Source organism: Dromaius novaehollandiae, chromosome 6 (genome assembly GCF_036370855.1).
Source record: "Dromaius novaehollandiae isolate bDroNov1 chromosome 6, bDroNov1.hap1, whole genome shotgun sequence".
NCBI lineage: Eukaryota > Metazoa > Chordata > Aves > Casuariiformes > Dromaiidae > Dromaius > Dromaius novaehollandiae.
Window position 1 is genome coordinate 10,825,604 of NC_088103.1, and position 13,825 is coordinate 10,839,428.

At 39.2% G+C, this 13,825-nt stretch overlaps 2 protein-coding genes across 13 annotated transcripts in view; one reads left to right on the forward strand and one right to left on the reverse strand.

Annotated features, from left to right (window-relative positions):
- The window catches only part of RUFY2 (RUN and FYVE domain containing 2), a 29,990-nt gene extending 23,426 nt beyond the window's left edge, over positions 1 to 6,564 (forward strand). For 4 of the 5 annotated variants that reach the window (XM_026106418.2, XM_064513666.1, XM_026106416.2 and 1 more), the window contains 3 exons: positions 17 to 138; positions 3,281 to 3,330; positions 4,257 to 6,564. In XM_026106418.2, coding sequence (XP_025962203.2) covers positions 17 to 138; positions 3,281 to 3,330; positions 4,257 to 4,327 — 243 coding nt within the window. In that variant the 3' untranslated portion in view covers positions 4,328 to 6,564. The remainder of the gene's footprint in view (positions 1 to 16; positions 139 to 3,280; positions 3,331 to 4,256) is intronic. The other variant, XM_064513667.1, reaches the window with a different exon arrangement.
- Positions 6,190 to 13,798, reverse strand: HNRNPH3 (heterogeneous nuclear ribonucleoprotein H3). 8 transcript variants are annotated; one of them, XM_026106404.2, is made up of 11 exons: positions 13,572 to 13,798; positions 12,220 to 12,356; positions 11,544 to 11,682; positions 10,789 to 10,976; positions 10,296 to 10,382; positions 9,832 to 9,950; positions 8,468 to 8,603; positions 8,073 to 8,153; positions 7,903 to 7,989; positions 7,613 to 7,669; positions 6,190 to 6,562 (listed from the first exon to the last, which is right to left on the reverse strand). In XM_026106404.2, the coding sequence occupies exons 2-10, from the start codon at positions 12,335 to 12,337 to the stop codon at positions 7,614 to 7,616; spliced, it is 1,011 nt and encodes a 336-aa protein (XP_025962189.2). In that variant the 5' UTR covers positions 12,338 to 12,356; positions 13,572 to 13,798; the 3' UTR covers positions 6,190 to 6,562; position 7,613. The 8 variants fall into 8 exon arrangements, with proteins under 8 accessions (XP_025962189.2, XP_025962192.2, XP_025962188.2 ...); XM_026106407.2 differs by lacking the exons at positions 6,190 to 6,562; positions 7,613 to 7,669 and adding an exon at positions 7,274 to 7,612; XM_026106403.2 differs by lacking the exons at positions 6,190 to 6,562; positions 7,613 to 7,669 and adding an exon at positions 7,274 to 7,577 and having other exon boundaries at positions 13,590 to 13,797.
- Positions 13,799 to 13,825: the final 27 nt, after the last annotated feature.

Genomic DNA, 13,825 nt, shown 5'->3' on the forward strand with positions numbered 1-13,825 from the left:
TCTCTCTGTTATTTAGCATCATTGTAGAAACTGTGGTGAGATCTTCTGTAATGCCTGCTCTGACAATGAACTGCCTCTGCCTTCCTCGCCAAAGCCTGTTCGTGTCTGTGATTCCTGCCATGCGATACTTATACAGAGGTGCTCTTTTAATGTGCCATAAAATCCTTTTACAAAATATCTATCAACTTTTGCTATTTAGCTAATTCTGTAAAAAAACAAAAAACCAAGATGTATACAGAACTATTTCTGGAATTTCAGGTAAGCAGTCTAGAGTTGCAATTTCAAGGTACCATAAAGGAGTTAGATGTCTGCTTCCTGTTGAAAAAAATTGAGAAAATGGGATTCAAACACCCTTTTGGCTCCTGCAAGGATACCATCCTGAATTCCCTTTGTTATGCCCAGGAGATTGCTTAGGAAACACATTTGATCTAGTCCAAATATGGGGAATATTTCATATTGATGCTTTCCTTCAGCAAATTCTTTGGTCAAATTTAGGTGACACTGAGGATATGTTGGAAGACAGTCTGTTTCTTTTCCTCCAAAACATGCAGTCAGTAGGGTGGTATTTTGATGTTAAAGGTACATAGCAAATTATTAATGTAGATAACATATATGGAAACTGAAATTAATGTAATATTAAACATATTTACACAGGTCTTGCTAACTCATTCTGAAATGGCTGGTTTCGTTCGGTTGTGTTTCTTGAAAAGGCAGTATTAGCTTATACCAGCAATTTCCAGTGAGGTCAGTGAGAATTACATATGAAATCAAGAGTAGCGTTTAAGCTTTGGATATTCTTAAATATCTGTTACCTTAATGGAACAAATCAAAAAATGCTGCAAAAAGTGCAATACCATTAATTTCAGAGTAATGTTTTTCTTTGAATATATATAATTAAAATTTTCAGAATTCTGAGAGAACTGGAATGTCTTTGTTATACTGAAAAATTAGTATCTTTAGGAGGATGAGTTATTCCTTTGAAAGATGAGATGTATTAAATTTTGTTAGCTTGTAGTTATTATGAGAAGGAAAAAAATTCCTTCATTTCCTTTTCATTGTTCAGTGGGAGAAATCTAAAAATCTAAAACATTTTAGCTTTGTAGTATATCTTTTAACATTCCATTTCATGTTTTTTCTTATTTACTGATATCATTAATCCCAAGATTTCAAAAAGGGATATATCAGTTGTATTTAAAGAAAGAATCAAACAGAAGCCTACATTGATTTTGATATGCAGTCTCTGGAGGGAAAAAAAAAAACAAAAACAAAAACAAATTTTGAGTTATTTTGGCTTTCAGGTGCTTAGAATGTACTTGTTCTGTATGTGTTTCCCTGAGGCTTTTCCCAAGAAAGTAAAAAGGTAGTGAGATATGAAACTGTGGTTTTACATTTGGGACTTGAGCAGACTTCTGTCTTAGATCTGGTCCTACATATTTGTTTGTATGTATTTTTGCAGTGAAAGTGGTCTCAATATCTTGTGTGCAATTTTGTAATTGTAAAATCCTCTGTAACTTTTTTGAATTTAATAGTAAAGTTTTTATTCTGATTTTAACTGGGAATAGGTAGAGTTTTACAACAGTGACAAAAAATACACCAGCTAACTCCTTTCTTCCCCTTCTCTCCCCTACCTCATCAGTGTGGGAGCTTAATCAAGAGGTAAAATCTGAACAGTGTTGCTGTTAAATTCACAAAATCTTTTTTCCAAACCAGGAGTTTTACTTCACTGTCTGGATTAGTGTAGTCACACTGATACTGAAGTATTAAACAGTAGCTGCTACTGGAATGTATTGTTTATTAAGAGAAGCAGTCTGAATTTGTATATGTAGCTACCTTCATCAGAGTAAGATGTCCCTTAAAATATAAACAGAAAATATCCTTTTCTTGTGATAAAGGGGTCCTTTGCATCAACATCAAGCCAGAGTTTCTACTGTGCTACAGCCCTTTCAATTTCAGTCCACTCACGCAGTGAGTCCATAAACCTTTGGGCAGGTATGAAGGCTGTGCATCGTTGCCTCTGGTTTAAGGAGAAAGTCAGAGTACCTTATCTCTCTCCCTCTCTGAACAACCTCTCTAGGAAGAGACAGAAACTCGAGAGCGACAGCAAGGTTTCTGTCATCTGCATTCTCAGAGACTGGCTGTGTCACAGAGCAGAAACAGCAGCCTTGGCACTTAGGGACCTTCCGTTAATTTTGGGAGACACTGTTTCCCCAGATTGTGTGCCACGTACTTGGCAGAGCTGAGAAGCTGGCTCTGATTTCGTGAGGGTGAACTTGAAGTGAAATCTTCCAAGCAGAAATACGTACTTACTAATTGATTTGATTACTGCTTTGAATGCCACAGAGCCACAGACACTGATAGACTGTTCATATTTAAATGATATACAGTACCAAAGATCAAAAATGCATGCATTAAAAATGCACATGACAGTGTTAATCCAATAAGCGACTTCAGAAGCTCTTTTGGAGGAAGGGAGGGCAATTTATGAAGGAGATTCAGTGTTAATATGTATTTGATGAGTGTCTTAGGCGTTATGATGATCTTGAAGAAGATGATACTTAACCTGCTTTTACAGGGTAGTCTGCAAGAAGTCAGACCTAAATCTGCTGCAGAGTTTGCTTGTGATACACTATTGTGAAGCCAGACTGTGGTAGCTGGTTTTAAATTTAAAAAGGAATATCTATAACTTAAATAACACAATTGATGCAGGTTGTCCAGTAAGCTATACTTGTTTCTGCTTCCCCTCATTTTCAAGATTTGATACATCAAAGATTATTGCACTGACAACTTTGTTTTCTGTAGTCACAGGTGGAGGGAGATTTTGTCAGATAGGTAAGAAACAATTGCCAGGTAAGAAACAAGTATCAACAGATGGAAGGTGTATTTTTCTGAATTATTTTGTAAAAATTTTAAATGTGCCATATCCAGGTTTCCATTAAGAGAGAGATGTCCATCAGAAAGTTTTTGCCTCACATTGTCTGTAACCTCAAATGTCTTTGCATTATTTCCATGTAAATCGTGTTTTTTAGCTTGTATGTGTAGTCACAGTAAGCTGAAAGTACCATTCTAGAAGCTGAGTGATTTTGCTGCCAAGAGACACTAGGATTGAATACTAGGGACCACAGATCCTTTCTCTGCTGCTTTGTGTTGGACAAGAAGGTTCTTCCTTCTTTTGTCACCATCTTTCTCAAACTTACAGAGCTCATTCCTAAACTCTAATTTTTTTCCAGAGAGCTTTTGAGCAGGTATGGCTAGTTCTGACACATCTCACCACTCTTTTTAGGTTGATGTTTCACGGTAACTTCTGCTGGAACTTACATCCTTATTCTTCCAGTAAGTAAATAAAGATACATCCTTTAATAAACTGTATTTAGTTATTGACTTTACTTTCACTTCATTGCAGTAGAATGAATCTTCCTTCTTTTTATGTTTATGTGATTGGACACAACAATGGAATCTCCCTGCTTTGATCTGGTTAGCAGTAAGCAGAATTATCTACCCAAGTAGTTCTTTCATCCATGGATTTGGAAATCCTTACTAACAGGAACAAGGTGGCATTGAAACAGATCTTTTAACTAGGCTATATAAATCATTCTTGCACTTTGTTTAGCTTAGCTGTATCATTTGAGGATAGTTATTTAGTTAATATTATAAAAACTATACCAACTATTCTTTTAACACATCAAATGTAGTTGCTGATGTAGCTTTTGTAAAGAAAAATGTTTTTAAAATTACTTAATATAACTTTTTGTATAATACAAAGCAAATATTTGTAAATGTGTAAATAGTTTTTGAAAAAAATAAATATAATTGATCTGCAACTTAACTATGGGAATAATGTCACTTTATTTAAATTTGTAATTTGGAATGTATTGAGTATTTTATTGTGGCTTGTTCGAGTTGCCTAGAAAGTCTTTGCGTATGTTGGGGAAGGGGGAGCTAATTGCCAATTACATAACAAACTAAATGTTTCTTACTTGCCTCCTGAAAGGATTCTGAGTGTTTTCAGGTGGGCTTTATGTGGGATAGGTGTGATGGGAGCAGGGTTTGATTTAGGATAGAGATGATGCTCGTCTATACTGCTTTAATAAGTAACTTTTCAAAAATGTTGCAGGGAACAAAAATAATTTAAAATGAGCAATCTTTTAAAATAAGAACATAGTGCAGTCGTTACCAATGCCGACATTGCCATAACATATAGAGATGCAATAAATTAAGTTTCCATTGCTTTGATTGTTTCCTCTCCTCTGTGTCTCCAGATCTGTGTGGGAAAATGTCGCTGAAGTATCATGTAATGTATTCAGATTGCTTTTATATACGATGTAAGTAAAATTTCTGACCTGAACTAAAAGGCAAATACTGTATAATGTTCTTTTCAGTCTTTCATCAGCATCAAACTATGTAGATGGCCTGCTTTTAGCAGGTTTTGGGACCAAACTGTCATTTATCCATTAATTCTGTATTTGTTTTTCTACAAAAGCCTCTTCATTTGACATTGATTATCATCTTGTGATTCTAAATCTTCTCTTACTGAGTAAATGAAGACTCGTGCAGTACCTAATCCATTCCTCAAAAGAAACTCTGTAACTGTGTTCACATAGCACCAGAGCTGCCTGTATTATATTCTTCTTGGAAAACGGCTTATGACTTAAATGAGAGGATGTTAGCGAGTAGATGAAAAATACACTTATCCTTCTGTCCCTACAGTGATTGTACTGGCTGCTCCACTTTATTGCAAAGGCTATTAAATTTATTATCTGTATAGTTTTACCTGCTTCTCTGAACTGAAAGGGATATCCTAGCTGATTTCCTACTCTGCTGTCTAGCTGTTCTAAATACTTTTGGGTGTTTCTGGGACAGGGACCTGTGCTTACAGTGTTGCACTGAAAAACAAAGGTGCTGTTTTCCTATTTCACCTCTTCAACTAAGGTATGTAGAGTGTGTGTGTGTGTGTGTTACTGTCTTCTCAGTAATGTAAATTCCTCTTGGAAAGGGTAACATAAAACCACGCTACAGAAAACTTTCAAACACTAAACACCACTAGTTTTTTTCCCTACCTCTAGCAGATTACAGGCTCTTCACATGCCAGTGAAGAACTGTAACTGTGTAAAGGACTTCGAGTAGTATTGTAGTGAAATGACTAGTTGCTTTTTTCTCAGCCTGCATATAAACAGTTGAAGTTACAGTATTCAAACTCTTAAATACTTATTATTTACAAACTTTACCACTGTAAAGACTTTTCAATTCTTCCAGTAGAAAAGCAGGTGGTTGCAGCTGGTCAGATGCCCTCCTCTTCCCTCTGTTCCCTAGGAAGCTCATTCCTGCAAGAGCTGGCACTCATCACACACCTGCAGCAAGCCAGTGCTTCCAGGAACCAGTTCTGCAGAGAAGTGTACTCTTTACAGTGAAGATTGAAATAAAACTTTGTATACAATGATAAAATCTAAACCAAAAAACTTCTCCACTGAAGAAGCTTGTTTCAGGAGTTTTTTTTAAAAAAACCACCAATTTCTCTGCCATTTAAGTATTGCTTATAATACTTGGAAGATTCAAAGCTGAATGCTGGGTTTTTTTTAAAGGGTGAAATAACTGAAGCGAGGGGTCCACTTTCATTTAAACATGACGTGACAGGGCTAAGGATCAAGCATAGCATAATTTCATTCTTCGAGACTCAAATGTAGTGAATCTCTTGCAGCTTACTTGGCTATAAAGAATAATTTGAAGCTTAACTCAGAAGGTGAGGCTTAAATAAGTACTGACATGCTCCTTCTCATAAAATAGAATGCAAAATATAAGTGAGGATATATTACAGAGCTATTTTATGAATAGCTTCTATGCTATGCTTTCTATAGAAAAAATATTACAGCTTCTGTCAGGTGCAGATATCCTCTACTTCCCTGTAAGATACTTTTTTTCATGCAGCTTAACTCCTGCCCTGACCTTTGTGATCTTAGTTTTATGTAAGATGTAAGCCTTTTCAGCAACTGACCAAATATCCACTGGTTACTGTTAATGCCTTGTGAAATCATTGATACAGTAACTGCAAATCATCTCCCCTCCCCTTCTCATTCAAGAGAAAACTTCTTGTACTGGAAAGCTTTCTATGCTACATCATTACTTTTTCAGTTATTACCTCCAACCACTTTGACACAAGAACATATTCTCTAGTAAAATAGACTCCATTCTACTCTCTCCCACAATAAGACATTTATTACATATATAACACAGTACTAGCAAAACAGGTGACAGACTTTCAATACCCAAGATCACATTTGACATTGTAAGGAGGCATTGAGGACAAGCAGTTAATTTGGGAGATCACACTGGCTCAGAATAAATATGAAATACCTTTTTTTAATCACAGCAGGTATGTTAAGTGTCTTCAAACAATGTTTCTTACATATGTTACATGTCATAAATGCACAAAAACTTTATCAGGTGTTTTGGGTTGTGTTGATTTAACAAATATTAGGCTTGCATCCATTTCTATTTTAGAGGCATTTGGCTTCTAATTGCTCACCCATGTAATGGCTTGCCACGTTTTGAACAAAGAGAGACAAGTCAGCTGTATGGAGCAAAAAAAATTGTTTAAATACAGTGGTTTCATAAAGAAAAAAAAATTCTAACCTACTTAGAAATTCCCCAATCTTCCCAAAAGCAGTGCTTATTTAAAAAGTAGTATCAAAGTAGATCATTTCAAATTAACTAGTACTTGACCTATTTTATGTTAACTAAAGGATAAGCTGTGCTAGTGTTTTAGTTTGATAAGCAACTGATTTGCACATTTATGAATGTGAAGACATGAAATGCAGTCTCTAGAATTCTACAGCAAACCATGGAAATAAACACTGTCGCTTAGTTTTGTGGATGCACAGAACTTGGTCACTCTACTCATTTATTTATGTAGTTGTACGTTGGAAAATCACAGTAGATTCCGATACCAAAAGGAAGGAAGCTGAAACTATGACTTTTAGCCTCCATACCTTTTTCAGCTTAATGCTGTTAGGAAATTACTACATACAACTTATCAAAAGGATTTAAGGAGAGGTTGTAACCAAATCAATTAATCTATTCAGCTACCTTTTTCCTTTAAAAAAAGTGAGTTTTTCAACTCATTCACTACACCAAGATTACACAGAACTAAATCAGTGTTCGTAGGAGTCACAGTACAACCACCTTTATTGAACCAATAGTAGTACAACATCTTAAACCAACTGCATTCTTGAATATGTAATACATCCTTAGGAGTAACTAGTATAAAAAGTATCAACATCAGTGGTTTGAATATAAAAATTTATTTAAAGTCAGAGTATGCAACAAATAAAACCTACAGAAAACAGATTTTCCCATCACAATCTGTTGCTTACCAAATAATATTGTGAAAACACATTCCTTCAGTCATTATAAAGTTCTTAAAATACAAAAGAAATTAAAATTTTTAAGAAAATCTAGTAGACCAGAGACTGTTTTTTCCAGGATATTTTGTAGAAGCAAGGCCATCCTTCAATACATTCCACGCCATCCTCCTCCACCCATACTGCCTTGCCCATAGTATCCTCCACTATTTCCACTGCCACGACCTGCAAACAATTGACACAAGGTCACGTATACATACCTTAAAGAAAAGAAAAAATTTGATCGGTGATACAAAAACAGTTGGTTTGGCACCAGCCTAAATCACACAAGAAAACAATACTTCAGCAATACTTTTCTAAACAAGCATTTGCTGTAATTGCCAAATGCATGAAAAAAACTAGAGGTGATTTATGATTTAAGTTAAACAATACCCCCTCCCCGGCTCAAAGCATAACTATCCTGTATCACAAAACACCCCACCCTTCCAGATCATGTCAGAAGTTAATGCAGCAATATAGCCATCAAATACATAACAAAACTTTTACTTACTATATCCACCCAAGCCATCAGGAGTTCCATACCCTCCGCTGTAATTGCTACCCATTCCCATTCTACCAACAGAGCCATAACCTTGATCTGAAAAACAGAATGTGCATGATTACAAATTTGGAACTCACTAAACTTGGCAAAAATCAGCTAAATCTGAAATTCAGGCATACCCATTCCATCTCTGCCATAGCCTCCCATTCCAGAACCACCTCCAGCAGTTGAATTCAGGAATAGTTCAATATATCGATGCTCTGTAAGAAACAAAGTTACCTGTGTTTCAGTTCAGAAACTGGAAGCAGAGATAAAGTAAAAACCAACCAACCAAACAGAAACTCCCCCCAACCTCACAGACAGCATCTTCACTATCCTGAAGCCTGCAAAAAGTGAGTTTGAAATACAATCAATACCTAGTGATTCTGATGAACAGCAAGAAGTCTATTAAAACTTGTGTATCTACTGCACGGTAACTTCAATGTTACGGAGTTTAAACCCTTTTCCTCAATTTACTCTTGCACACCCAATGAAAGAATTGTCAATGAAAACCTCATGTGAACACAACACTCACGCATGTGATTTTTATCCTTGGACATGGCAGCTACTGCATCCTCATGTGTTACAAATTCCACATCTGCTTCTCCTGTCGCTCTTCCATCTGCCCCAATGTCAATGTGAACTCTTATAGGATTCAATGGTGAGAAAAACTAAGGACAAAAATAAAAATCTCATGAACTTAAGAATTCAAGCCAGGGACATCTTTTGCTACCCCAGTAGTTAGATGAGCACTGCATTTTTATCTCATCCTATCAAATAAATCTAATTAGTTATTTCGTAAGTATTAGTGTCATTGTGCCGTAGCATTAGAAGCCACTTACGATTTACTATTACACAATTTGAAAAGCTCTAGCAACAAAGGTTAAGGAGATCTCTAAAAACATACAAGCAATAATACCTTCCCAGACACAGTGCTTTAAGCAACAAGTTATAATATGAAGCCTTCCTGGAAAAGATCTTTTTTTTCCTTCTTTTTGGAGCAGTAGAGTCAAAGAAAGTCCCTAAAGCACGCTTGTATTCATGATATTAACCTGGTATATTACTGAATACTACTCATCAAGCTTTCGACTTGCAATAACATACTCTCAATTAAAGCCTGAAGCCTGGCCCTTGTACTCAGACTTTAAACTAAAGGAAACGGCCAAAGTGATAAAATACTGCTCATAATAGTAATAAAATAAAATGGCACATCCAGAAGAAGAGAGAGTCTTTGACATGTAACACAGAAGCAATTAAAGATGGTGCCCCCCTTGTAGTGGCTGTGCTCAGACCAGGCCTCCTAAGCCAGGAAAACTTTTTCCCCTGCAGAAGACAGCTCCAGACTGGCACAAGCATGTACTCTTGAAACCTTGTGGATGTTCTTTGATCTGCCACCCTGATCTCTTATACGTAATGTGACCTCTCCCTACTCCCCCCACATGAACACTGCTCTCTACAGTTCTCCCACCCTGTCCCTCCTAGAAAGGAATCTCATGTAAATATACTAATCTGCAAACTAAAAAAAAAAAAAGTTTCACATTTGCCATCAGTCATTACATAACTAGAAGTCTTTAACTTCTGAAGACATTATAAAATGAGGCTACTGAAAGCAATAACCATCCCTCCAATACATTTTTATGTAAACAAGCAAGCAGGGAGTGTAGAGATTAATGTTAACTAAAATTTGGCTAGCTTCTTCAATAATCCTACCTCAAGTGTTAACTTTATAAAGACTCACTTACTATTCAGTTTTGTAGCACTCGTGTAAATGGCCACGAATTTAATTAGCATACATATGAGACCTATCAGCCACTTAGCTGAGAACCATAACCAAGTTTGGAATAGAAAAAACAACAAGAACTCCTGGCATTAGAAGGCTCTTTTTAATAGGATACTCACATTAGCAATATCATTTTCTGTTGCTCGAAAAGGCAGTCCTCTCATGTGAACAAAATGACCACCACCATGGAAACCTGAGCCTGCATCTCCAGCTCCACCATAGCCATGTCCTCCCATGCCTATTAAAAAACAAAACAAAAAGTTACCCATAAAAACTGAAGAAAAGCTAGAAGAGCTATTACTACTGTTTTTTGTGTGCCACTATGCCACTAAATGTTAAATGTTTACACTTCCACTGTTATCAACCAAAACACTCAACCGAGAGATATCCTAAACAATACATTTACATTTTCCAGATCCCTCCCTCCCCCCTCCCCCACAACTTTTTCTTTCTTCTTAAAAAAAGAAAATAATTTAATGAAAGAAACCATTATTTCTGTCTTGGAAATACTGAATCTAACAACTGAAATGATATACAGATTTCTTTAAGCAAACCATTTTGTTTGTTTGGTTGGTTTTTTTACCTCTCCCATCTCTCATTCTGTCATCATAGCCATCATTTCCATAGCCATAGTTATTATAGCCACCATAATCATCAAAGCCTCCGTATCCTGTACAATTAACAGAAAAAAAAGTGATTATATTATTACTAAATATTCATGCAGCAATGCACAAGAGTCAATTTTCAGTCTCTGGGCACCCAAAAAACTGCAGTTGCCTCTACAGACTGCTAAACCTGAATTTCTGAACAGACTGGAAGTGTAAGATTCCCTTTTATAGTAAAAAGGTTGAAGCATGCAGGTAGGATTTTCAACTGTGATGAAAACAGTTTTCTTATTACTTCCGTAATTCTTAAATACTAAGCTACAATTTTTGATACATTATTTGTAATAATCCCTTTTAGACAAGTTTTCAAACCTAGCAGGTACTGAAGCTACTGCCATTTCTTTCTTTCTTGACAAAGGTGTCAGAAACACGAAACTGACAACAGAACCTCCATTCATTAGATACACATACCACCGTCATATCCACCACCTCCTCGACGCATTCTGTCATACATACTTCCACGCCCAGCTCCATAATAACCCCCTCTTCCTCCTAATGGTCTATCATATGGTCCAGGTCGTTGCTGTCCCATCATTCTTCTTGGCGGGTCATAGAATCCTCTGATTTCGCTCTTACTACTTTTGAAGATTTCAATGTATCTAAATAAAAGAGCATTTTCAAGGTACAAATAAGCATACATGCATAAGCTGCCTGAATATCACAAAACGCCATACTAAATTATTTTCTATAACTAAATGTACAATCCAATAAAAATGACTAAAGATGCCATACAACTTAAGTTTCTCCTCAAAACCTTAAGAATCTTAAGTGTATCAAAGAAAAACTTTTACATTAGTAAAATTTACTATGTGCAAATTCTAACTGTACAAATTAAACATAAAAGATTCTTTCCAGTATGAAAAACATACTGTTGAAAAACAACATCTGGCTATAGTGGCATTTATCACAAATTACCCTACATAAAAACGATTGAAACAAAATTCTGATTTTAGCAAACTACACAGAGTATTACTGTCTCCCCCACCCCCCAAATCTACTATATTTCCCAAGTTAACTTAGGATCAATTATAAAAATTCTTAAAAAAAAAAAAAAAAAAAAAAAATAGCCAGTTCAATATTATGGTCCCCAACCCCCCCAAAAGCATTACTGACCCACAACCCCCAAAAATAAAGATTTAACACCATCCCAAACTCTCCATCCCCACCTGTGCCCTATTCTTTCCTTGTGTTTCCCCAGAGCATTTTCTGCTATCTCCTTTGAAGCAAACTGCACGAAGGCCTCCCCTGTGCTTCTCCCCTGGTAGTCCAGCGTCAATGTTATCCCATTTGGCACGATTTCCAACCCTTTAACCCAAGGACAAATAACCCCATCAAGGGGAACAGTGTTAAAGGCTGAAACATTCCCATCTGTAGCAAATACTTAAAGCATATCTAAACAACAACAACGGAAAAAAAAAAAAACCTTGTTTCCCCCATCACCCAACAATACAAGCCAATGATCTTTCATTAAACATTTATGGATTTAGCCATACTTGTTTTCTGTTTAAACTATGCAAAAAAATACAACCATCTAAATTAAATGAAAACATAGCTACCAAACAAGTCTTTTAATTGCTCCAAATGCTAACATATAGATTATTTCAATATACATAATACATTTACCACCTTGACAAAATAAGATACATACTCAGCTTTACTACATCTACTGTTATTTGTACTTTAATTAGTGGACATAAATCTTATTTAGAAAAAGATAAACTAGTTTAATCTCATCCCTCCCGCCCGCCCCGTTAATGGGTCTTACAAATTAAAACTGTGTGAAACATTGTGCAATAGATACAAGAAAACTCAGTCACTGTACTTCGACTATACTAGAGATACCTTGGAAAAACTGAACAATCTCTTCTTTGCTGCAACCAAATGGCAAGCCTCGAAGTCGTACTACTGTTCCATCATTAGTTGTATCATTTGGCCCATTATGTTTTCCGCTCCAGTCCATCTTTTATTTCAATCAAACCCTACAAAAAAAGAACCCAATCATTTTTGAGAATTTACATGTTCAAGTCCCTCCTTGCAAAACAAAACCTGTTTTTTCTTCAGAAAATTGACATTATGTATTATAACCTTTATTATGTACTTAAATTGTACTTTATGATAGCTGAAGCATGCACACATCTAAAAAATATACCAAACTTCAACATTGAACTCAGTTCGTAGAGTGTAACACGCATGTATGTGCAGCACAAAGCTCGCTATTTGCTCAGACTACAGTGAGCAGCTATCCCCCAAGTGCACTTTTTTCCCCGAAAAAGAAAGACAGACAGACAGACACAAAACAAAAAACCACGCCACATTTGCAGAAGGGGTAGGAGCCACAGAGTGTTGCAAGGCCTTCCTTTGTCTGCCAACCGAGCGCCACGGGCCACGCTCCCGTTTGCTATTTTCTTTAAACATTTCCCCAGAAATACCGAGCATGCTTTAGCTCAAAGAAAAGAAAGACAAGAGCGCGGGGAACAGCAAGATCGCCCCCTCGCTATCACCCTGACCTACAGGGGCCCCGGGCCGGCGCCGTCTCCGGGACGGTGCCCGCCGCTCGCGACAGCGTGGGGGAGGTGAGATGCGAGGCGGCGCGGCGGCTCCCGTGAGCCCCCCCGTAGACAGCAGGTGCCGGGGAGGGGGCTCGCAACGGGCCGCAAACGCGGGGAGCGCCGCCCGCGCGGCCTTTGTCGAGGGCGGCGAGCGCCCCCCCCCCCCCGCCCTTTCAGGCTGCGGCGCCGACTACCGCCAAAATCGCGCCCCTAGCCCGCCGCCATTTACCGCGCACCTCCCCAGGGCCGCCCCCGCCCCCCTCCCGCCTCGCCGGCCCCCGCCGCCACCTCTCCGCCTCGCGGGAGCCGCCTGGCCGCCGCCCGTCCGACCCCGGCCCTCGGGAGCCCCACGCCGCCGCGCGCGCCCGGCCTCTCCTGGGGCCGTCGCCGCCCTCGGCTCCACCACTCAAAATGGCGGCCGCGCTCGGGAACGAGGCTCCGCGGAGAGGCGCCGCGCCGCCCCTCCCTCCCCCGCCCGGGTGCCCCGCGGCCGGCGGCGCCCGCACGCACTCACGCAGGCGCCGGCCGCGGCGCGGCGCTCGGCCGGCCCGCCCGCCCCCAGGCCCAGGCTCCCCGGCTCCCGCCTGCCTGCCGGCGGGCGCGCCTAACGGAGGCCGGCTCCCTCCGTCCCCGCTCCCCACTCACCAGCAGACCCCTACACACCCCTCGACGTGCCCCGGCAGGAGCCTCCGCCTCGAAGACGCCCCTCCTCGCGCCCGGCCGGCCGGCAGGTTAGGAACCTACGCAACCCCGGCGGACAGGATGGCGTCTCCGCCGCGCAAGTATCGCGATAGCCACGCCGCGCTCCTCAGCCCCGGCCGGGAGGGAGCGGCACATGCGCGCCTGGGGGCACAGGGTGCCACGGCGCATGCGCAGCACGACGGCTGTGGGGTTGGGAG